Source organism: Canis aureus, chromosome 24 (assembly GCF_053574225.1).
Source record: "Canis aureus isolate CA01 chromosome 24, VMU_Caureus_v.1.0, whole genome shotgun sequence".
NCBI classification, from domain to species: domain Eukaryota; kingdom Metazoa; phylum Chordata; class Mammalia; order Carnivora; family Canidae; genus Canis; species Canis aureus.
Window position 1 is genome coordinate 29,921,799 of NC_135634.1, and position 25,218 is coordinate 29,947,016.

Genomic DNA, 25,218 nt, shown 5'->3' on the forward strand with positions numbered 1-25,218 from the left:
GAAAAGCCAGAAAGAAATTTTTATGAGAAATCTCCCCATTTCTAAAAGTCCATTCTCAGGACGCCTGGGCAGCTCAATGGTTGAATGTCTGCCTTTGGCTCAGGTCATGATCCTGGGGTCCTGGGATCAAGTCCCACATAGGGCTCCCCATGGGGAACCTGCTTCTCCCTCTGCCTGTGTCTCCGCCTCTCTCCCTTTGTGCCTCTCATTAATAAATAAAAATCTTTAAAAGACCGTTCCCAATTTAAGTTTTTGCATAAACTGGGCAGCCAAATGATATGTGTGCTGGCCTCACTGACCCATGCACACAAGTCTGCAACTCTTGTCTTGGGAAAACATGATGGCTACCTTCCAACATCTGAAGAAATGTCATAGACTTGTTTTATGCTTCCCTAAAAAGTGACAATTACAGAGAGGCCAAGTGCACGTCAATAAAGAAAAAGAAAGCTAGTCTTTTTCTGCCCAGGAAGATTCATTTCATTGTGCACATTCAAATGGAGACAGGTCAGTAAGTAATACTGGCCAGTTCAAGAATTCTGCACTTACTACCACTGGCCTTGGTCAAATAACTAAACCTCCACACATCTCAGTTTTCCTTCCTACCTTCCTTCCCCGTCAAAAGAAGGAATAGTGTTAACATTTACCCTCCTATCTCTCAGAGCTACTGTAAAGATCAAAATCCATGTAACAAAAAAAGGAATATATGAAAGTACTGTATGATGGTATAGTAATAAGACATTATTGTAACCTGACATCATAAGGTATTTATGTATTTCTTTTATCATAAAAGCTAAGGATATATTCCCTAATTCATTTCTTATTCCTCCCACAGAATATCAAATATTCGTTGAAAAAATGTTTAAAAGGAAGTTGGAGAACAAGGGTAAAATGATATAAGAAGGTAGGATAACAGAGAAACAGTCACCAAAACAAACGTCCGGGATGTTAATCATTAATATCACTGACCAGTCTAAAAAGTATTGCACACAAATGGAAAAATATCCAAAAGTAATGACATGTGTATGAGGGGCCAATACACCTGGGCAGGCACTGGTAAACTACATCTGGCTGCCTGTTTTGTAAATAAAGTTACACTAGAACACAGCCCTGCTCATTCAGTTACGGATTTTATGTCCTATTGTATGTATTTATCATATATATATGTATCATGTGTATGCTGCTTCCACTCTACAAAAGCAAAGCTGAAGAACTGCAAAACCTAAAATAGTTATTATTTGACCCTTTACAGAAACAGTTTACTTACTTTCCTGTAAAAGTACTCTCAGGTTAAAAACCACACAGGTGACTAAACGCGGAGACATCATCCATCTTCCTATGGCTCTATCCCTGGGATTTTACTGGGTCATTTTGGTGCAGGTGAGTGAAAACCCACACTAAACATTATGGCCTGAATGTAGGGGAGGTAAATAATGTGCTAAATGGAGACTCCATATTCCTCTTATTCACTCAAGATCACAAAATTTTTAATACTGCTCCTCCCTTCCACCTAGTAACATCACCAAAGAGATATGAAAAATTCCCATTGTACAAGGAGTGTGGGACTGGTTCAGGCAGGAAAAGATTATGCTTATAGGTGAGCCCACCTCTGTCCCTCTTAAGTTCAACTTGCATGTGTCTGAACTCCACTATTTTCATGGAACATTCAAAAACGTGAAAAATCCTCTTTCCTCTTAGTTATCCTATCATTATAGGTTTTCAAAACCGTTACCAAAAACTAAGAGGGAATAAAAATAAAATGGAAATAAATATGCTAACAGAAGCTTTCTGATATAAACTTAATATCCAGCAGAAATAAGTGCAGTTTTAGGACTTTATGAAAGATCCATATTCCTTGCCTCACTCTGAAGTTACTATGTGCAATCACTCAAATCTCTACCAACAATGGATCTAGAGGGATCTTCCTTTTCCTAATATCTGACTCTACTTCTATTTCAGGCAGTATTTACAACCCTCCTCCAGGGGACTATTTGCCAGTCTCACCTCAGATAGGGCACACACACACACACACACCTCTGCCACCACCTCACTCCTGTACCACCCTTCAATGACTTTCCACTCAACAGCTAGCCTAGTGACCTGAGGGAAAGGGCACGTCCTTATCGAATCCCCACATTCTTCTGATGGCTTCCAACCATCCTTTGAACCTTCCACCACGTCCTAGAAGTCCACTACTCAGTTAACCCGTGACTCATTGCTCTCTAACCTGTTCACGTATAGTCTTTTTACTCATAGGTTAAAACTCTGAGGTCTAATCATTAGGATATTCCAACTGCATGCCACACATTTAATGCCAGTTTTTTCCCTAGAAAACAGAGAGAAATATGAAGGAATGAAGACAGGCTCTTGTCAATCATTTGGTTAGCAGTCATGCCCCCTGACAGCACATTTTCAGATATTAATAAATGTTTCAAGATTCTGACAATTCACAATTCTAATTCTTCTCTAGAAAGCGTTTACGCTGGTTTCTCACAAACTTATGAGTACTTATGATTCCTCAAACTCCCACAGAGATGGAAGATCAGGAAATTCCTACAGGATATGGTATTTTTAACTCACCAATAAGAGTTTTAGAAGATAGTCTTTCTTTCATCAGGAAATACTTAAAAGTCCCCCTGCTGAATAAGTTGAGAATGCTTAGCTTCACCCAAGACTATCAAGGCCCCACAGGTTACTCCTATCCCAGGCGCTCCGGATATACTGTATAATAACTGGACAGAGTGCAAGACTAATCATTGATCAAAACAGGGAAAAACGCAGATAGTCTCCATGACTGCAACACACAAAGATCTTTTTAAAACAAAAGAAAACATGGGGAACCCAGCCTTCAAAACTGAAGCTACCTAAATTAGAGGGAAAACAGAACAAAGTGGAAGAACTGCTAAAGACACCCCTTAAGTAAATCACACACGGGGCGCGGGGGGGGGGGGGGGGGGGGGGACGCGTTGTTCTGCATTTCCTCCTTCTCCTCCTCCTCCATAGGAGTTAACTAATAGGACTTGATGAATCCCTTAGAATCTTTTAAAGGGAAAGAAGTACAGATCCACCAAATTCAAGTCTTTTGAGAGCTACAGATATACAAAGAGGAACTGAATCACTGGCTCAGCGTGGAGAAGAGACAGACACTATGTGCAGTCTGGCAGCCCAGCCTGATCTTCAAAGGGCTCGGGATTTGTACTGTCCCCTGCAGCGCACGGGGTCGGGTCACCGGGCTAAGATTTCAGCAGTGTAGACGTGCACTCCGCGGCCCCTCTCCTGCCCGGGCAGCGCTAGGCCGGCCCATCGCTACGGAGCCGGGCCTGGGCGCAAGAGCGCCAGATGCAGAGAACAGCCGCACCTGGACCCTCGGACAGGAAGTGGCTATTATTCTGACTGCGGGCTTATGATCAAAGGAGGTGAACCCCGTGGAAAGAGCCAAAGGAGGAGCAGCTGCAGGCGACCGTGTCTGAACGCGGCGCAAAGCAGATGGTGGTAGTGTGTGCAGGGGGGGCGGGGGGGACAGGGGAAGGGGGGCAGACCCGGGCCGCCCCTTCGTCGACGGAAGATGCTCTTACACAAACAGCTGGACAAACACTGGGGGAAAGGCAGGGTGGAGGGCTGAGGGAGCGGGAGAGGCTGCACAGCTGAAGCCGAGCTTCCAGAAAAGAGGCAGGGGTGGGCATCCCAAACTGAGGCTACGAGGGGCGCCGGGGCGAAGGGAGGGTCGAGGGGAGAGCCCCCCGGAGCCGGGCTACTTCCTCGCTGGCGGCTAAGGCCCCGGGGTGCTCCCCCAGGCCCCCGAGACGGCTGGGAAGGCCTACGCCGAGGCTGCACGCCCCCGCCGCGCAGGGCGCAGCCTGCCCCGGGCTCCTGCGGCCCCAGCGCTGCCGGACCAGGTCCCGCCCGCTGCCCGGCCCCGCTCCAGCCCCGCGATCCCTACCGCGAGCGCTTCTAGGCCGCCGCCCCCGGCTGCTCGCGGCCCCCGCCGCCGCCGCCGCCGCCGCTTCGGTCGCCAGGAGTCCGACCCGCTTCCAGTTCAGGGACGAGCCGCCGCCGCCCGCCCGCAACTCGGGGACCCGAGAACCGCTCCTGCCGCCGGCCGCCCGCCCTCCAGGCCGCGCCGGATCCTCCGCTCCCCCTGCCGGCGAGCAGCCATTTCCGACAAGCGACTGCGGAACTTGCCGAAGTGCGCCGGGCCGGAAATGGCCGGAAACGGCCGAACCCGGGCGCTCGCGAGCCGAGCGGCGCTCGGGACTTTCCGGACGGCGCTCGCAGGGCCGCCGAGGCGTCGGGCTCCGCCAGCGGGGTCACCGGAGTCCGGGAGCCGCGGCGGCGGCGGCGGCGGCGACGGCCACGCCTGGGATTGTGGGAAACGCTCGGCCAAGCGAGGGCGAGGGCGAGGGCGAGGGCGAGGGCGAGGGCGAGGGCGGCCCGCCCGGCAGCCGGGACGAGGGACGCGGCGAGCCCGAGCCCGAGCCTGAGCCCTCGCAGCGGCGCCCTGCAGATGCCCCTCGCCCTTTGGAGACCCCTACCTAGGACTGCGGGCCCCACTGCAGGAGCCCCAGCCGCTTGGAGCCGGCCGGCGGAAATTTAAATGCAAAAATAAATCCGTATCGGTGGAAAAGGCCTTTCTAAATGAGCAGACGGTCGCCAGCAATGGTCTGAAACACTTTGAATATTTAGCAACAAAGAAAAGGCCGGGCAGCTTGGATGGTTAACGAAAACAACAACAACAACAACAACCCACCTTTACAAAAACAATGACTTAATGCAGTCCAGTGGCAAGAGCAACCAAAACTAGGAGGAGGGGGGAGAGCAATACCGTTTGAAATACTTGAAATATTGGCTCTTAAGAGCCAATCCCTGTGAACCCAAGAGTGCCAGATTCTACAGTCCTAAGAGACACTCCCACACCTGCAAAGTCAGGACAAGAGTTTTTGGGTAACTGAAACAATGGAGTGGGCGAAGGAAGGAACTCTACCAATCCTGAAAGCCACACCTGATCGTTATTGTTAACTCAAGAATGAGCTTTTTTTTTTTTTTTTTTTTTTTAAGATTGTATTTATTCATGAGAGAGGCAGAGGGAGAAGTAGCAGGCTGCCTCCCTGCGGGAACCCGATGCGGAGCTCGATCCCAGGAACCCGGGATCATGCCCTGAGCCAAAGGCAGTCGCTCAACCCACTGAGCCACCCGGGTGCCCCGCGAATGAGTTTAAACCACTATTTAAAATCTATAAATGCAATAGAATCTAAGATCAAATTTGCTTCAACATTTTTTTTAAACATGTGTTTAAAAAAATAAAAAATAAAAATAAACATGTGTTAAATCCCCAGAGGGCAGGGCTTCTTCTCCAGGGTTTCCCAAGTAGGGAACCCAACACACACCAGAACCTGGAGAAGCTGGGGAAGGCCAGAGGGCGGCTGCTATTCCTACACATGGGAGGTCTAGTACTCTACCCGGATTGCAGCCCCTGAGACAGCTCTACAGCTGCCATATCCCATCCACACACTGTTCTTGGTGGAGACCAGGCCCACGCTCTAGCTAGGAGGCCGAGAAAATCCTGAAGATTGATTAGTTTCCCAGAGGGAAGTTTGAGCTCAGGATTCCATCTGCAAAACAAAACTAAAAACCCTAGCAAACTGTTTTCCAGAACACACTCTTCATCTCTCCAAACCCATCTCCTCTTTCTGATCCTTTTTCTTCTTTCCTGACTCCTCCTTACTCACCCCTATTTCCATTTCTTCTCATACCCCACTGTTTCCCTCACCTTTATTCCTTTATTGTAATAGTATATCACCATGAACAAATATTCAAAGTCCTACCACCATCGCATATGTACAAAAACCTAACTTTTACCAATGTGTTCAGGAAAAGGGGGGAAGCAAATTTTTAAAAAATCAGAAGCATTCCAGGAAATGAAAATAAAGAAAACTGTTGCCCAACTATCCTGAATAATCTAAAGTTGTCTTTTTTCCTTTCTCTCTCTCTCTCTTTTTAAACAGTTCATCTTCTTGGCTCTCCTCCAGAGATCTGTGGCAGCAGGCACAAGTCTGGCAGTGTGGGAGGAGACACACAGAAGCCCAGAAGCTACGGTAAGAATTACCAGGTATTGGTTCATCTCCTCACTGACAAGAGAGGACCTGCAGAAGCTGCTACCTGGAGGACTCAGCCTAAATGTCTTCTCACACATCTGAGTGACTTAACACATTGTTGCCCCTATGGGTGATTTATTTGATGCTTAGGATAGTCAAGCTTTAGGAAGAAAAAGGATACCCAACCAAAATTTGGTATTTCCTTGACTTCACTGGAGCCCTGGGTGCTACCTCTCTTCCTTTGGATCTTTTGAGCCTGTCCTCTCTCACTTCTTCTTCCCCTCGAAGAGTTGTAGCCTCAGCCTCTTCCTCTGGCTCCTGTTCCTTCTCCTGACTCTTAAGAGTTCATTCAGTTCCTGAAAAGATATGACAAGCTACTTTCTGATTCCTCTCCACACATGCTTTATTGCCAATGTCAATCAGCTCCTTTGCATCATATGCACCTCTGAGCAGATTCCTCCCTGCGGCACTCCAGTCCCTGTCTTCAGGCTGCACTCCAGACATCAGCACATCATCATCCTATTAATGCATGTTTTATGAATACTTACTTGCAAAGCAATAAGCTAACCCCTTTGTAGGCATTGTCTCATTTTAATCCTTACAAGGAGATATCAGTGTATACATGGCAAACTGAGACTTAAAGAAGCTAAATAAATAAGATGCCCAAGATCACAGAGTGGGACACAAGGTACAGATGGAACTCCAAGTCCTCTGAACTCCAGAGCCAGTATTCTTGACCAGAACAATCTGTCTCACCAAACCTAATATATCCCACAGTGAACTCATCTTTACTCCTCCTCCTTTGCTTTCCTCAAATGTTCTTATTGATAATGGTGTTACCATTATCCTTGCTATCATAGAAACACAAAACCTGGTACCATCTTGACTTCTCTCTTCACCATCATTATCAAATCAATTTCTAAGACTAACACCTTCACCTATAGGATTTCTTCTGTCTCTTCTCTGCAGTCCCACACTTATTTCCCTGATCCAAGTCCTCATTACTCTTCTCTTGGGCTGTTGCCTTAACTCTGCAATTTCTGGCTTGGAAAATACAATCACATTCATAGTAGCTTTCCTCCGGAAAGAAAACCAAGACAACAGGGTATGCGGTGAAGCTAGTCTTCACTGATCTCTCCATATTGTGACCTTTCACAGCATTTATTGTCCCTACTTTGCATTTTGGAACTGAAAATAGTTTTGCATTGTTATTTAACTGTCATATATGCAGATCTTTATATTTTTCAAGGAAGTAGGGAAGAACAGAAACCAGTGTGCCTTTGGTACCAAATAGCAGGAACCCATGGATCTTCTCTCTAGAGCACAGTCATAGGGATGGACTTTGCAGTACCCAGTCTCCCTCCTTCCATTCCAGATATTAAATTCCTGGAAAAGAGACATGATTGTCCTGGCTTCAGTCCTGTGTTGACCCCTTGACCAATCAGCTTTGGCTAAGCAACAGGTCAGGCTTGTCTAAATACAACAATTAGAGCCTATAAATAGAGCATGTTCCCAGAAAAGGAAAAGACATACACCATTGTTCATTTGTTTATTCATTTATTCCACCAACAAATAGTTGAGCACCCTCTCAAAACACATACAGGGTTTTTTTTTTCATGTATGCAAAATGTTTAAAACATAACCCTACCCTCATACTAAGAAACGTACAACATAAAAAGAAATCACCAGATAAAAGGCATAACAATATTCACCTGTAAGAGACCATCAATTCAATTATATGTGATGGAAAATAATTCAGCAAACCCTGCACGAGCTTGTGGTGGTAAAAGTAATCAGCAGTAACGTGTCTGTGTTTAACAAAACAAATTCACAAAAAAAACAAAAAAAAAACAAAAAAAAAACAAAAAACAAAAAACAAAACAAAACAAAAAAAAACAAATTCACAACAGCACCATAAGGAAGACATAGAAACAGAAAACTACCTACATGTCCATCAGTGATAGACTAGATCAAGAAAATGTAGTGTATTTACCCAAATGAATACTTCACAGCAATGAGAATGCCCTACAAATACACTACTGATGAATCTCACAAGGTTAAACAAAAGAAGCTAGACACGAAAAAGTACATTGGGTTATAATTCCATTTATATAAAGTACAAAAACAGGAAAAACTACCCGTAAGGAGCAGTGATCAGACGGGAGCAAAAGGAGCTATGTGGGTGCTGGTCATGTTCTGTTTGATGAGCTGGCATGCTGGTCACATTGGTTATCAGCTTGTCAAAATTCATCAAGTTGTACACTTAGGTTATTGTCCTTTTCTGTATGTATATTCTCCTTCAATAAGATTTTTCAAATAAGTAATTCATGGTCAAAATAAGGAGCCTTTAAGTACCCTGGAACATTGTCACTATGAATAGTCTAGAGTTGTCAACTATTGCCACCCCACCCTCACCATTACACCACCTTTTTATTTTTTTTTTATTTTTTTTTTGTTTTTGTTTTTGTTTTTGTTTTTTTTTTTATTGGTGTTCAATTTACTAACATACAGAATAACACCCAGTGCCCGTCACCCATTCACTCCCACCCCCCGCCCTCCTCCCCTTCTACCACCCCTAGTTCGTTTCCCAGAGTTAGCAGTCTTTACGTTCTGTCTCCCTTTCTGATATTTCCCACACATTTCTTCTCCCTTCCCTTATTTTCCCTTTCACTATTATTTATATTCCCCAAATGAATGAGAACATATAATGTTTGTCCTTCTCCGACTGACTTACTTCACTCAGCATAATACCCTCCAGTTCCATCCACGTTGAAGCAAATGGTGGGTATTTGTCATTTCTAATAGCTGAGTAATATTCCATTGTATACATAAACCACATCTTCTTTATCCATTCATCTTTCGTTGGACACCGAGGCTCCTTCCACAGTTTGGCTATAGTGGCCATTGCTGCTAGAAACATCGGGGTGCAGGTGTCCCGGCGTTTCATTGCATTTGTATCTTTGGGGTAAATCCCCAACAGTGCAATTGCTGGGTCGTAGGGCAGGTATATTTTTAACTGTTTGAGGAACCTCCACACAGTTTTCCAGAGTGGCTGCACCAGTTCACATTCCCACCAACAGTGTAGGAGGGTTCCCTTTTCTCTGCATCCTCTCCAACATTTGTTGTTTCCTGCCTTGTTAATTTTCCCCATTCTCACTGGTGTGAGGTGGTATCTCATTGTAGTTTTGATTTGTATTTCCCTGATGGCAAGTGATGCGGAGCATTTTCTCATATGCATGTTGGCCATGTCTATGTCTTCCTCTGTGAGATTTCTGTTCATGTCTTTTGCCCATTTCATGATTGGATTGTTTGTTTCTTTGGTGTTGAGTTTAATAAGTTCTTTATAGATCTTGGAAACTAGCCCTTTATCTGATATGTCATTTGCAAATATCTTCTCCCATTCTGTAGGTTGTCTTTGAGTTTTGTTGACTGTATCCTTTGCTGTGCAAAAGCTTCTTATCTTGATGAAGTCCCAATAGTTCATTTTTGCTTTTGTTTCTTTTGCCTTTGTGGATGTATCTTGCAAGAAGTTACTATGGCCGAGTTCAAAAAGGGTGTTGCCTGTGTTCTTCTCTAGGATTTTGATGGAATCTTGTCTCACATTTAGATCTTTCATCCATTTTGAGTTTATCTTTGTGTATGGTGAAAGAGAGTGGTCTAGTTTCATTCTTCTGCATGTGGATGTCCAATTTTCCCAGCACCATTTATTGAAGAGACTGTCTTTCTTCCAATGGATAGTCTTTCCTCCTTTATCGAATATTAGTTGCCCATAAAGTTCAGGGTCCACTTCTGGATTCTCTATTCTGTTCCACTGATCTATGTGTCTGTTTTTGTGCCAGTACCACACTGTCTTGATGACCACAGCTTTGTAGTACAACCTGAAATCTGGCATTGTGATGCCCCCAGATATGGTTTTCTTTTTTAAAATTCCCCTGGCTATTCGGGGTCTTTTCTGATTCCACACAAATCTTAAAATAATTTGTTCTAACTCTCTGAAGAAAGTCCATGGTATTTTGATAGGGATTGCATTAAACGTGTATATTGCCCTGGGTAACATTGACATTTTCACAATATTGATTCTGCCAATCCATGAGCATGGAATATTTTTCCATCTCTTTGTGTCTTCCTCAATTTCTTTCAGAAGTGTTCTATAGTTTTGAGGGTATAGATCCTTTACATCTTTGGTGAGGTTTATTCCTAGGTATCTTATGCTTTTGGGTGCAATTGTAAATGGGATTGACTCCTTAATTTCTCTTTCTTCAGTCTCATTGTTAGTGTATAGAAATGCCACTGACTTCTGGGCATTGATTTTGTATCCTGCCACGCTACCGAATTGCTGTATGAGTTCTAGCAATCTTGGGGTGGAGACTTTTGGGTTTTCTATGTAGAGTATCATGTCATCGGCGAAGAGAGAGAGTTTGACTTCTTCTTTGCCAATTTGAATGCCTTTAATGTCTTTTTGTTGTCTGATTGCTGAGGCTAGGACTTCCAGTACTATGTTGAATAGCAGTGGTGAGAGTGGACATCCCTGTCTTGTTCCTGATCTTAGGGGAAAGGCTCCCAGTGCTTCCCCATTGAGAATGATATTTGCTGTGGGCTTTTCATAGATGGCTTTTAAGATGTCGAGGAATGTTCCCTCTATCCCTACACTCTGAAGAGTTTTAATCAGGAATGGATGCTGTATTTTGTCAAATGCTTTCTCTGCATCCAATGAGAGGATCATATGGTTCTTGGTTTTTCTCTTGCTGATATGATGAATCACATTGATTGTTTTACGGGTGTTGAACCAGCCTTGTGTCCCAGGGATAAATCCTACTTGGTCATGGTGAATAATTTTCTTAATGTACTATTGGATCCTATTGGCCAGTATCTTGTTGAGAATTTTTGCATCCATGTTCATCAGGGATATTGGTCTGTAATTCTCCTTTTTGGCGGGGTCTTTGTCTGGCTTTGGAATTAAGGTGATGCTGGCTTCATAGAACGAATTTGGAAGTACTCCATCTCTTTCTATCTTTCCAAACAGCTTTAGGAGAATAGGTATGATTTCTTCTTTAAACGTTTGATAAAATTCTCCTGGGAAGCCATCTGGCCCTGGACTCTTGTGTCTTGGGAGGTTTTTGATGACTGCTTCAATTTCCTCCCTGGTTATTGGCCTGTTCAGGTTTTCTATTTCTTCCTGTTCCAGTTTTGGTAGTTTGTGGCTTTCCAGGAATGCGTCCATTTCTTCTAGATTGCCTAATTTATTGGCGTATAGCTGTTCATAATATGTTTTTAAAATCGTTTGTATTTCCTTGGTGTTGGTAGTGATCTCTCCTTTCTCATTCATGATTTTATTAATTTGAGTCTTCTCTCTCTTCTTTTTAATAAGGCTGGCTAATGGTTTATCTATCTTATTAATTCTTTCAAAGAACCAACTCCTGGTTCTGTTGATCTGTTCCACAGTTCTTCTGGTCTCGATTTCGTTGAGTTCTGCTCAAATCTTTATTAGCTCCCTTCTTCTCTTGGGTGTAGGATCTATTTGCTGTTTTTTCTCTAGCTCCTTTATGTGTAAGGTTAGCTTTTGTATTTGAGTTCTTTCCAGTTTTTGAATGGATGCTTGTATTGCGATGTATTTCCCCCTTAGGACTGCTTTTGCTGCATCCCAAAGATTTTGAACGGTTGTATCTTCATTCTCATTAGTTTCCATGAATCTTTTTAATTCTTCCTTAATTTCCTGGTTGACCCTTTTATCTTTTAGCAGGATGGTCCTTAACCTCCATGTGTTTGAGGTCCTTCCAAACTTCTTGTTGCGATTTAGTTCTAATTTCAAGGCATTATGGTCCGAGAATATGCAGGGGACAATCCCAATCTTTTGGTATCGGTTCAGACCCGATTTGTGACCCAATATGTGGTCTATTCTGGAGAAAGTTCCATGTGCGCTTGAGAAGAATGTGTATTCAGTTGAGTTTGGATGTAAAGTTCTGTAGATATCTGTGAAATCCATCTGGTCCAGTGTATCATTTAAAGCTCTCGTTTCTTTGGAGATGTTGTGCTTAGAAGACCTATCGAGTATAGAAAGAGCTAGATTGAAGTCACCAAGTATAAGTGTATTATTATCTAAGTATTTCTTCACTTTGGTTAATAATTGATTGATATATTTGGCAGCTCCCACATTCGGAGCATATATATTGAGGATTGTTAAGTCCTCTTGTTGAATAGATCCTTTAAGTATGATATAGTGTCCCTCTTCATCTCTCACTACAGTCTTCGGGGTAAATTTTAGTTTATCTGATATAAGGATGGCTACCCCTGCTTTCTTTTGAGGACCATTCGAATGGTAAATGGTTCTCCAACCTTTTATTTTCAGGCTGTAGGTGTCCTTCTGTCTAAAATGAGTCTCTTGTAGACAGCAAATAGATGGGTCCTGCTTTTTTATCCAGTCTGAAACCCTGCGCCTTTTGATGGCGTCATTAAGCCCGTTCACATTCAGAGTTACTATTGAGAGATATGAGTTTAGTGTCATCATGATATCTATTCAGTCTTTGTTTTTGTGGACTGTTCCACTGAACTTCTTCTTAAAGGGGAATTTTAAGAGGCCCCCTTAAAATTTCTTGCAGAGCTGGTTTGGAGGTCACATATTCTTTTAGTTGCTGCCTGTCTTGGAAGCTCTTTATCTCTCCTTCCATTTTGAATGAGAGCCTTGCTGGATAAAGTATTCTTGGTTGCATGTTCTTCTCATTTAGGACCCTGAATATATCCTGCCAGCCCTTTCTGGCCTGCCAGGTCTCTGTGGAGAGGTCTGCTGTTACCCTAATACTCCTCCCCATAAAAGTCAGGGATTTCTTGTCTCTTGCTGCTTTAAGGATCTTCTCTTTATCTTTGGAATTTGCAAGCTTCACAATTAAATGTCGAGGTGTTGAACGGTTTTTATTGATTTTAGGGGGGGATCTCTCTATTTCCTGGATCTGAATGCCTGTTTCCCTTCCCAGATTAGGAAAGTTTTCAGCTAGAATTTGTTCAAATACATATTCTGGCCCTCTGTCCCTTTCGGCGCCCTCGGGAACCCCAATTAAACGTAGGTTTTTCTTCCTCAGGCTGTCGTTTATTTCCCTTAATCTATCTTCATGGTCTTTTAATTGTTTGTCTCTTTTTTCCTCAGTTTCCCTCTTTGCTATCAACTTGTCTTCTAGGTCACTCACTCGTTCTTCCACCTCGTTAACCCTCGTCGTTAGGACTTCTAGTTTGGATTGCATCTCATTCAATTGATTTTTAATTTCTGCCTGATTAGCTCTAAATTCTGCAGTCATGAAGTCTCTTGAGTCCTTTATACTTTTTTCTAGAGCCACCAGTAGCTGTATAATAGTGCTTCTGAATTGGCTTTCTGACATTGAATTGTAATCCAGATTTTGTAACTCTGTGGGAGAGAGGACTGTTTCTGATTCTTTCTTTTGAGGTGAGGTTTTCCTTCTAGTCATTTTGCTCAGTGCAGAGTGGCCAAAAGCAAGTTGTATTGGGAAAAAGAGAAAAAGAGAGGAGAGAAAGAAGGAAAGAAAAGAGAAAGAGAAAAAAAAAGGGAAGAAAAAGAAAAAAAAAAAACGAAAAAAAAAGAAAAAAAAAAGAAGAAAAAGAGAAAGAAAAAGAAAGAAAAAAAAGGGGGTGGGGGAAGGAAACAAATCAAAAAGCAAAACAAAATAAAAACAAAAACAAAAACAAAAACAAACAAACAAAAAAAGAACCACCGGGGAGTATCTTCTGATTCTGTGTTCTTTAAGTCCCTTGGCTTCTCCTGGAAGTTGTCAGTCTAGCTGGTGTTCTGGGGGAGGGGCCTGTTGTGCTGATTTTCAGGTGTTAGCAGTTGGGGGAGCTGCTGTGCCGCTGCCTGGTGCAGGGCTCGGTGGGGGTTGTTTACCCCGTGAGGCCGCAGGAGGAACAGCCCCAGTGGCGGGGCAGCTCTGGAAACCTGGATTCAGCTCCGGCAGGAACTCCGTCTGCAGGGCCTGGAGGCTCCGGGGCGGGGCCGCTGATCTGCTCAGCTCGGGGCAGGAGCGTCCTCGCTGTCCTGGGCCCTCCCGGCCTCTGCCTGTCCCGGGGGAGGCGGGATCCTGGGCTGTGTCCCGGCGCCCTGTGCTCCGGAGCCTGCGCTGTTGGATTCGCGCTCCCGGGCCGCGCAGCCCCCTCCGCGGAGCCGCCGCCCGAGCCCCTCCGAGCTGCTCCTGGAACCGCGCAGCCCCCTCCGCACGGAGCCTCTTCCTCTGCCCGAGCCCCCCGAGCTGCTCCGGGTCCCGCCGTGCGCGCTGCAGCCCTTAGGGAGCTCGGCGCACTCTCCTGGGCGCGCAGTTGCTGTTACTGTCCCCGGGAGCCCGAGGGCATCCCCGCCCCCCTGGGTCCTGCTCCAACTCCCCGCGAGCCCCTTTCCGCCCGGGAAGGTCGGTGCAGCTCCTGCTTCTCCGGGACGGGGCTCTCCTGCCCTGGGGACACTCGCCCCGGCCTCAGCCCGGCTCCTCGCGGGGCCCCTCCCCCTTGGAGGCCTTTGTTTCTTTACTTCTTTTTCCCGTCTTCCTACCTTGATAGAAGCGCGAACTCTTCTCACTGTTGCATTCCAGCTGGTCTCTCTTTAAATCTCAGGCCGAATTCATAGATTTTCAGGATAATTTGAAGGTTTTCTAGGTAGTTTGGTGGAGACAGGTGATTTGGAGACCCTACTCTTCCGCCATCTTGCTCCTCCCCCTACACCACCTTTTTAGAGACCCTATGCCACTCTCAGCCTTTGGAAATAGCCACCATTCCTATCACAAGACCCCATGCCTTCCAGCCCCAGCTGATTGGACTTCTCATCTGGAAACTTGGGAGCAGGAGTCAGGTGGGAAGAGTGCTTCATCTAATAAATTAAATGTATTTGGAGGAAAGAATTTCTGGACATATGTACAGTAATAAGCCAAGAACAGTGAGGTCTGCAGAAAACAGAGTCAACATACAGAAGGAAGCACACAAACCTGTGAGAGATGGAGGGAGAAGCCTCAGAGGCTGCTCACTCTCCAGCTCTGGTCATATATCCCAGCGGTCACTGGGTATCCATGGGATTACTCACATAGACTTACTATGGAAAAAAAGGAAGAAAGAAAAGAAAATCTTACTTATTTAAGCTAGTGTGATTACATTTCTGTTTGTGGAATATATTATCTTATTTTGTCCTTTTAACAACCCTACATACTAAGTACCTTTATGATTATCATTTCACAGCTGAGAAAACTGAAGCCAGAGAGGTTATATAACTTGTCCAAATCACACACCTGATCAGTGGTGGTGCCAGGATTTGGACCCAAGTTGTCTTTGTCTGACTCTGGAGCCTGAAATCTTAACAGCTATAACTACACTGCAGTGCAAGAGAAATGCTGAAAATGGCAATGTGAATTATATGCTGCATTAATGGATTAAACAGAGGCATCTGATTCTGTTAAATGAGTCAAATGTAGAAATGATACAAAAAGATTGAAAGACTGGCTGCCTAAGAAGTTGGTATTTCTTTCTTTCGCAAGGGAATTATACTTTAAGTCGTAGATGTTAGAGAAATATAAAATGCACATAGTGTGACAGATTGTAGTAACAAGACTATGTTGTTATGCCAGGAAATTTATTTTATAGATTTCAGCAAAGAACTCCATTATAAGATCCCAGCTGATTACCTATTTTTCCCAAAATGTTAATATCCAGGAAAAAAGGGGTTTAGTCTTATGGAAAGAGAAATCGATAAAAGTTTAACTTAAAGTCTTAGGGAAAGAGGCGCTCGTGGTCACTCTCCATGATGATGGCTGCCAGACCCACAATCCACTCAGCAAGCCTTCTAGATCAATCACAGGCAAGCCACTGGGGACCCCCAGCAACCTTCAAAAGGTAGGATTCAGGAATTATCCGTGAATTTAAGTCAGATAAGAACTTGTTCTATCTGTAAAGCTTTGATTTTAAAGGAAAGTGCTGACAGCCACTATTCAAGATCTTTTCTATATATAAATGATTGAGCAATTTTGTGGCTTATAATTAGAACAATGGATGACAATTTCTAGATTGGAGTTTCAAGGTTACTCTTTTTTCTTTGGTCCATCAATGCCAAAAAGACAAAAGGTCATCTTCTGAGGCTCCATGGGTAGCACTCATTAGCCTGCTAAGTGGCTCGCTCTGAAAGTCCTGGCTTTGATGTTAGCTTTTAAGAGAGGCTGTTTTTTATCTGGCAAAATGTGGAATAGTTTTGGATGGTTTGCAAATAATTCGTAGTAAGAACACTGAATTAACATCACCTCTAAAACAAAACACATTACTGTCAAAAAAAAAAAAAAAGGATTTGTTAACTCCTTGCTTCATGTCATTGTACTTGCTATCTTGCACGTGGCTGTGAAAAAGAAATTTTGTACTAGTTTCACATTCATTAGGAAGCTTAACCTGGTTCAAACCTGTTACCTACATAAGACATGTAATCTGTAATGACCAGTTAACATTCTAAAAATTAATTGTCCCTAAAATATAATGTATCTGTCTCTAAGGTCCCTCCTTCCTTCAAGTGCTGTCTCTCCTGTGACTTTTTATTCTCTCCCCCACCATCTCAGCATAGCTTTGCAGGGGCACTCATGTTTGACGATCAGTAGATATCAAATTGCCATCAAAATTTCCTAAGTTTGCTCCTGGAAGTTCCAAATAATGATACATATGTTCCCCTGAGGCAAAAATACAGGCACCTAACATTTACCCTGAATTATGCCAGTGAGTAGCAAAAATGTGCTCAGTTAGACACAACATGCCACAACATGGCATGTCTGAGTGTTTGTAGAATTTAGCATAATGAGAGTTGTAACCAGAAAAAAAGAAGAAAAACTAGGGAGAGCATTGATGGCTGAGTTTCAATGTCATACTGTATGCAGTTCTATGACTTCAGTATTATCCTTCACCAAAAAAAAGCTACCCAAGATTCAAAAAAATCAAATGCTTGCTACTTCCACTTAAAAATGCCTCAAATAGGGATCCCTGGGTGGCGCAGCGGTTTGGCGCCTGCCTTTGGCCCAGGGCGCGATCCTGGAGACCCAGGATCGAGTCCCACGTCGGGCTCCCGGTGCATGGAGCCTGCTTCTCCCTCTGCTTCTGTCTCTGCCTCTCTCTCTCTCTCTCTGTGTGACCATCATAAATAAATTAAAAAATTAAAAAAAAAATGCCTCAAATAAACAAGGCATTCCAACTGAAAATCAGCAAAATGTCATAGAAGTACTTAGAGAACATCAGCTAATTTCTTAGTTAACCAATATGGCTATAAAATCACAATTGGAAGCATATTTTTTTTCCCTAGAAGCATAATTTGTAAAAGCAATAATGCTAAAAAAAAACTTTTTAAAGCTTTAAAAATATATATAACTTAGTCATAACATGAAGTTCATGTACATTTGGAAAAAAAAAAAAAGTTTCTGCCAAACAGATTATCAAGAAGAAAATGTGTAGGCTAAACCAATTCATGAATGTTTACAGTAAGATTTTTTTTTAAGATTTTATTTTTTTTTTTTCATGAGAGACACACACACACACACAGAGGCAGAGACAGAGGCAGGCTCCATGCAGGGACCCCGACACGGGACTCGATCCCGGGACCCCAGGATCACGCCCTGGGCCGAAGGGAGGCGCTAAACTGCTGAGCCACCCAGGCTGCCCTACAGTAAGATTTTATTATAGAGAAAGTTTTTCACTATTTTCCTAAATATTGCTCAAGTTTAATTTTCAACTGAAGTGAGAAGAGCATGATTCTAGTGGGACCTAGTCAGTGCCAGGACAAGTGAATCATTGATCCCTTCCTCATTCCACACCTTCAGCCTTGCAAACACTGTACCATAGGTGAAAAATGAAACCAAATGAAAATGTGACATTTCTACAAATCCAATTCTGGGGGGAGAAAAATCCAAAGTTTACCTCAAATGGATAGTGTCAGATATTTCATCTTTTAAAATATATTTTAAAGTAACCTCTACACCCAACATAGGCTTGAACCCACAATCCAGAGATCAAGAGTCTCATGCTCTACCAACTGAACGTCAGCATCCCCAGATAGTCCATCTTCTGTAATAAGGGACACACATAATAACATGGTGTGGGTTATAAAGGAATGCATATCTATAAAATGAAGAGGTGATTATTTATAAAAAGGATGAATGAAATAAGTGATGCAAATAATCCAAAAATATATTAACCATATGTAAAATATACTAAATATGAAAATACTTTAAAAGTTCAAACATCATGCATTTGTATTACTTTTATGTACATTTAAATATGCTGCAATGATGTTCAATTTTTTTATATTTCATCTTTAAATAATAAACATCTAAATATTAGTAGGAATACAAATAGCAAAAAAACACAAAGACCGATGAATATTTGCCAGTTCTGTCGTGCCTTTCCAGTTGACAAGCATAATTTTATAAAATTGCTATCTTTATGTATCAACCATTTCAATTCCTTGTTGCACTTACTTTGAATGGATTACTGCATGTTTCTCCATGATTCTCATACTTATCTCTAAAGGTACTAGAACATTTCAAGTCTGTCCTCAGTAGCTTCTGACTGACAGTCTGTGGGCCGAGATAGGATGAAACTTTGTCAGTCCACAGTTAAATGAGAAAAACAAAGGCAAGTTATCAAGCTTTTAATAAAGCTAAATATTCAATTTAAAGATTGTCCTTTATTTTGAGATGATGTCCTTTCCCCTTTCTTATGTTAAAATTCCTTTTTATAGGGACACCTAGGTGGCTCAGTGGTTGAGCATCTGCCTTTGGCTCAGGTCGTGATCCTGAGGTCCTGGGATCAAGTCCCACTCCTGTGGGAGCCTGCCTCTCCCTCTGCCTATGTCTCTGCCTCTCTCTCTGTGTCTCTCATGAATAAATAAAGTCTTTTTTAAAATTCCTTTTTATAAAATTAAAGTGATGATAAATGGCAGCTTTTTAAAAATCTTCCCTACATGACAAAATACTGAGACATATTTATTTTGGTGCCACCACCACCGCCACCAAATATTTGTTATTTTACGAGTCCATTAAATCCAGAAGTCAGCTAACCTTCTAACTACACCCCCTTCATGGCATTTTAAGGTATGAACTCACATAGACACATACACACACACACACACACACACACACACACAATCTTTATTGGAAAGACTCCTGTGGTAATCAGCATCCAAAATGTCCCCATTGATCTCACCCCTAGGATTCATACTCTCGTGTAGTCCCCTTCCACCCTGTACCACAGATGATCTATGTGACCAACAGAACACTGCAGAAGTGATGGTAGGTCATTCATGAGATTAAGTTATAGAAGGCATTTCAGCTGGTGGTTTTCTTTCTTTAATCACTCACTCTAAAAGAAGCTGGATGCCATGTCATGAGCAACACTGTAGAGAGATCCATGTGGTGAAGAACTGAAACTTCTGCCAGCAAACATGTGAGTGGGATTGGGAGCAGATGCTCCAGCCCCAGTCTGGTCTTCAGATGATGTAGCCTATGAAAGATCCTGAGCCAGAACCACCCAGCTAAGTTGCTCCTGAATTCTTGACCTGCAGAGACTGAGAGATAATAAGTAGTTGTATTTTAAATTACTACATTTGAGGTCATTTGTAATGGAATGTGACTAACGTGACTCCTTTTCCCTTTTTTAGCTGGAAGATGAACAGCTATCTAGCTCCAGAGCAATGCCGAAACTGCTGGGCATGTATGTATTCGTGCCAGTGGTAGGGGAGAGAAAGGATTAACAAGAACTGTGATCCCCATTATCCTGACTTTAGTTTACTTACACTGACTTTTCTTTCTCCATTGCCTTTTCTACCTTTCTTATATTGACCAGAGTACTCAGTAAACTGAATAATCCATCTCCAGCAAGGGAATCAATTCTACAGATCTGTAGGCTGAGTTTAAGGAATCATTTTATGTAAATATGGTATTTTATCATAGTTTCAAAACCTGGTAAATTTCTATTGACAGAATCCCTCACCTTAGCTGTCAGATCTCTCCTAGACACATCCCTCCCTCAAAAGAAGAGCATATCTCATATTCACTGAGAAAATAGAAGCAACAGACATAATCCCTTTAAGTTCTCTCCTCCTACATTGAAACCATCTTTAAGTACTGAGGTGAAAAGATTATTATTTTAGCAGCCGATGCCAGAGTTCCTCTTAGGGAAAGAAAATGCCTTATTGAGGAAACTACCTTGATATGATACTTGGAGCATGGAAGAAGAAAGCTTGGCTTGTAATAAAACTGTGAAACAAGGAGATAGCTAAACAGATCTGCATTTTTAAAAAGAAGAAGAATGTGAAGACTGGAACAGGGCAAAGAGGAGGGGAAATGGGAGGAGTATAAGAAAAGATGGGGCTTAAATAATGGTGTGGGAGGTTGAAGTCTGGGGAGAGAGTTCCAGCGATGGGGGAGCTAAAAGCATGTTTAAAATAGAAATTTCTATTATTGGACTTCACATTATTTGTGTTGCTAAGGATATAAAATCCCTGAAGCCTTCAGTAATATCTGACACATGGAGAATGCCTGGGTGGCTCAGCAGTTGAGTCTGCCTTTGGCTCAGGGCATGATCCTGGAGCCCAGGGATCAAATCCCACATCAGGCTCCCTGTGAGGAGCCTGCTTCTCCCTCTGCCTGTGTCTCTGCCTCTCTCTGTGTGTCTCTTATGAATAAATAAATAAAATCTTTAGTAAAAATCTGATACATGCACAAATCCCTATGTGAGTGATTTGAGGGAAATCAAGGAAAAAAGATGCAAAGGAGAGTGGTCTAAGTCCTACAGCTGGGTCAGCATGGAACCAAGGAAATGAAAACCAAGAACATGAAAACTGAATTACAAGTAAGCTGAAGAATTTAGTGGAAGCAGAAACTCTCAAAAGCCAAAGAAACCATCAGATGAACTTCCAGGAATTAACAAAGATCTTGGAACAGACACTGAACTTTCAAATGAAGTCCCAAAGCAGAATGGGATCTTAAGCCAATTTTACTTAAATCTAAAACAAAACAAAACTACTTTAGCTGACATCTGGGTCCATATTCATGGATTCTTCTCCAAGAAGAACTAGGCACTCCAAAACTAGGCACTCTTGTTTTTTAATGTGATCTGCTATATCCTTCCTTCCTGTGACCGTGCTCCATCAATTATTCTCTTTAATATATATAGTCAATATTCTCCTCACTATAGGGATTTCCCCCACTTCTTATACACAGGCTCAGGCCCAAACTACCACCATCTTACAACACCAGGTTTGAGCTCCAAAAGATTTAGATTTTGAATCTTTGATCTACTATTAGTGGTATAAACCTTGGACTTATTACTTAACCTCTCTATACTCTCTTGGCTACAATTTCCTCATCAGAAAATGGGGATAATAACAGTACATATCGAATAGGAGTATGGTAAGGATTAACCTGGATAGTGAGTGTAAATTGTAAGCCCAGTGTCTGGCAAATAGTAAGCCTTCTTATTTAACTGCTATTGTCATCATCATGCATCAGAATTCTCAAAAGAGTAATCTCTATGTTCACTCCTCTACCACCATTTACTCTGTAACATCCAGAAGGCTGGCTTCTGCCAAACTACTAAAATTGCTCTCATTATGGTAACCAGAGACTTCCTCCTTCGGTAATGCCAGTGAATCTTTTCAGACTTCCCTTTGGAATTCTTCTGCAGGACTTGGTAGTCCTCGTCACCCAGCTTCTTGAAATGGTCCAATCCTGGCTCCTCATCACATTGCTCTCTCACCACCCTTTCTCTTTCCTCTCACTGACCTTTCTTTCCTCATCACCTTTAAATGTAGATGTGCCAAGAATTCTGCCCTTAGTCATCTTCTATTCTTATTTAGCACTCACTAGGAGCATGTATTTGTGACTTTCACAGCCAGATCTCTACCCTGGGCCAAGATCCTTCTTCTGAACTCTTGAGCCAAACTGCACAGTAGGTATCTTTCCATAGGCGTTTCATAAACCCAGCCATCCAAACCACATTTACAGGTACTGTTAATGTAGTCATCATTTTCTCTGACCTCCCCAATTCTTTCCCTTCCCAGGGAGTCATTTTTATGATTAACACCAGCTGTGATCCTTCCTGTCTCCATTCCTTGTGACTTCACTGTAGTTCCGAGTGGGCTTTAGAGTCATATGGTCCTGGGTCCAAATATTAACTACGATGGTTCTTGGCCAAATTACTTAACCTCTCTGATCTCAGGGCTTTGTGATAGTGAAATGAGACACTGCATGCAAAATGGCCAGCACACTACAGGACTTCAGCAAACATTCCCCTACACCCCTTTCTTCAGGTCTCTTCACCACCTGCTACAGTGCGTTATCTACCTATTTGGTCTCTTTTGCCCTTATCTCCTTCAAATTGCCCTAGAGTTAATCTTTCTAAAAAATAAATGTGATACTATCATCTCTTTGATTAAAAACCTTCAACATTTTCCTTTTTCCTATAGAACAAAGTCCAAATTCCTTAATATGATAAGTTCCAACTGGCTTTTTGGTCCCTTCTCCAGACCAGTTACTCAAAATATTGGCTGCTCACCAGCTAGTTCATGTACATACTGACTTAAATCTCTGCACATGTGGATCCTTCTGGCTATAATTCCCTTCCCACACCCAAATTCTTTTGTCTAACTTGGCAAGCTTCTTCATCTCCCTCAAGACCTACCTGAAAAGCTATCACTTATATGGTAACCAAAGCCCAGCCACCAAAAATAGAAATAAACAAGCTAAAAAGTTTCTACACAGCAAAAAAACAAACAAAACCACAAAAAACAAAAAAATAAACAAATAAACAACAACAACAAACCAATAAAATGAAAAAGCAATCTACAGATTAGGAGAAAATATTTGCAAACCATATATCTGATTAGAGTTAATACCAAAATATATGAAGAACTCCTACAACTCATTGGGAAAAAAAAACCCATTGAGCAACCCAATTAAAAAATGGAAAAATTCCTGAATAGACATTTTTCCAAAGATGATATACAAATGGTCAACAAGTACAAAAAAGGTGCTCAGCATCACTAATCATCAGGGAGATGCATATCAAAACCATAACAAAATATCACCTCATACTTGTTAGGATGACTATTATCAAAAAGATAGGAGATAACAAGTATTAGGATGTAGAGAAAAAGGAACCTCTGTACACTATTGGAATAGCAAATTTGGAAAACAGTAAGGAGATTTCCACCTCCCCTCCCCAAAATAACTATTCCTTAAACACAGATCTACTGTGCCTTTTGGCCCAGGGTGTAATCCTGGAGTCCAGGGATCGAGTCCCACATCAGGCTCCCTGCATGGAACCTGCTTCTCCCTCTGCCTGTGTCTCTGCCTCTCTCTCTCTCTCTCTCTCTCTCTCCCCCTCTCTTTCTCTCTCTCATGAATAAATAAATAAATAGAATCTAAAAAAAAGAACAGAACTACTGGGGAATCTGGGTAGCTCAGTTGGTTAAATATCCAACTCTTGCTCTCAGTTCAGGTCTTGATCTCAGGGTTGTGGGTTCAAGCCCTGTACTGTGCTCCATGCTGGCTATGGAGCCTACTGTAAAGAAATTTAATTTAATTAAAAAACAGAACTACCATATGGTCCAGCAATCCCTGGTCTGGGTATATATCAAAAAAAAAAAAAAAAAAAAAAGAAAAAGAAATCAGTATCTCAAAGAGATACCTGCACTCCCATGTTCACTGCAGCATTGTTCACAATAGCCAAGATAGGGAAAAAACTTAATTATCTATCGATGGACAAATCCATTAAAAAATAGTGATATACATAAGTGAACAATTGTATATGTGTCTATGTGCATGCATACACATATAAATAATAAAATATTATTCTGCCTTAAAAAAGAAAGAAATCCTACCATTTGTGACAACTTGGATGAACCTGAAGGACATTAAGCTGAGTGAAATAACCAGATGCAGAAAGAAAAAGACTGCATGACCTCACTTATATGTAGAATCTAAACAAGTTGAATACATAGAAACCGAGAGTAGAATGGTGGTTGCCAGGGGTGTTGGAGGTGGGGGAAATGGGAAGATGTTGGTCAAGGGTACAAAGTTGCAGTTATATAGGATGAATAAGTTTACAGATCTAATGTACAGCATAATGACTATAGTTTATAATACCGTATTGAATAGTGGAATTTTGCTAAGAGGTTAGATTTCAGGTGCTCTTACAACAACAACAAAAGAAAGGTAACTATTGGGGCAACCTGGGTGGCTCAGCGGTTTAGCGCAACCTTCAGCCCAGGAAGTGATCCTGGAGACCAGGGATCAAGTCCCACGTCGGGTTCCCTGCATGGAACCTGCTTCTCCCTCTGCCTGTGTCTCTGCCTCTCTCATAAATAAATAAATTAAAAAAAAAAAAAGGTAACTATTTTTGGGTGAAGAAGTGGATTTGCTAATTAGCCCTGACTGCAGAAATCATTTCACTATGAATATACCTATAACATCATGTTATATACCTTAAATATAAAAATTTTGGTTTAAAATAAACTGTCATTAAAAGGGTAACACCTATTCTTTACTGGTTCATATTTTAAAAAAAACTCATACAATTATCTAGGAGTGGGTGGTTGGCTCAGTTGGTGGAGCATGTGACTCTTGATCTCAGGATCATCAGCCCCATAGGGCTTACTTTAAAAAACAAAACTGTTCTGTATACACATACACAATAAACACACACACACACACCAAACACACATAAAGGGAGACAGAGAGAGGGAGAAAGAATAAGTGTGGATGTAACACAATGTTAAAAATTGGTGAATCTGGGTAAGAATCATTTGGAATTTACAAAAAAGTTGCAGAACTCTATATAATTCTGGTTCATATGTAAGTTTGAAATTATTTCAAAAGAAAAAAGGAAGAAAGCATTAGGCAATCTAACCATGCGGTAACAATCAAACAAACCCAAGTTGAGGAACATTTCATCAAACAACTGGCCTAGATTCTAAAAATGTCAATGTCGTGAAAAAAAAAGAGGAAGCTGAGAGTGAAGGAGGGAAATGGGGGGGTGGGCTGAGGAAATGTTCAAGATCAAAGGAGACTAAAGAAACATGACAATTAAACGCAATGTGTAACCCTGGGCTGGATGTTAAATTAGA

General features: G+C 42.2%; 2 protein-coding genes across 3 annotated transcripts in view; one reads left to right on the top strand and one right to left on the bottom strand.

Annotated features, from left to right (window-relative positions):
* The window catches only part of EXTL3 (exostosin like glycosyltransferase 3), a 157,511-nt gene that overhangs the window by 93,607 nt on the left and 38,686 nt on the right, over positions 1 to 25,218 (bottom strand). Inside the window, exon 1 of one of the 2 annotated variants that reach the window (XM_077868674.1) lies at positions 3,938 to 4,162. The exons of the other annotated variant lie outside the window; for it this stretch is intronic. The gene's annotated coding sequence lies outside the window, so the exon portion shown is untranslated. Of the gene's footprint in view, positions 1 to 3,937; positions 4,163 to 25,218 lie in introns of those variants that run through there. 2 annotated transcript variants of the gene reach the window in all.
* On the top strand, positions 1,336 to 20,804 carry LOC144296625 (uncharacterized). Its single transcript, XM_077869711.1, has 4 exons — positions 1,336 to 1,377; positions 3,792 to 4,938; positions 6,000 to 6,089; positions 19,750 to 20,804. The coding sequence occupies exons 1-2, from the start codon at positions 1,336 to 1,338 to the stop codon at positions 4,476 to 4,478; spliced, it is 729 nt and encodes a 242-aa protein (XP_077725837.1). The 3' UTR covers positions 4,479 to 4,938; positions 6,000 to 6,089; positions 19,750 to 20,804.

Excerpts from the sequence above, each read along its gene's own strand:
- LOC144296625 (XM_077869711.1), top strand. The coding sequence starts at position 1,336 with ATGGCTCTATCCCTGGGATTTTACTGGGTCATTTTGGTGCAG. Across the intron at positions 1,378-3,791 it reads ACTGGGTCATTTTGGTGCAG|GCCCCCGAGACGGCTGGGAA; the intron begins GTGAGTGAAAAC and ends GTGCTCCCCCAG.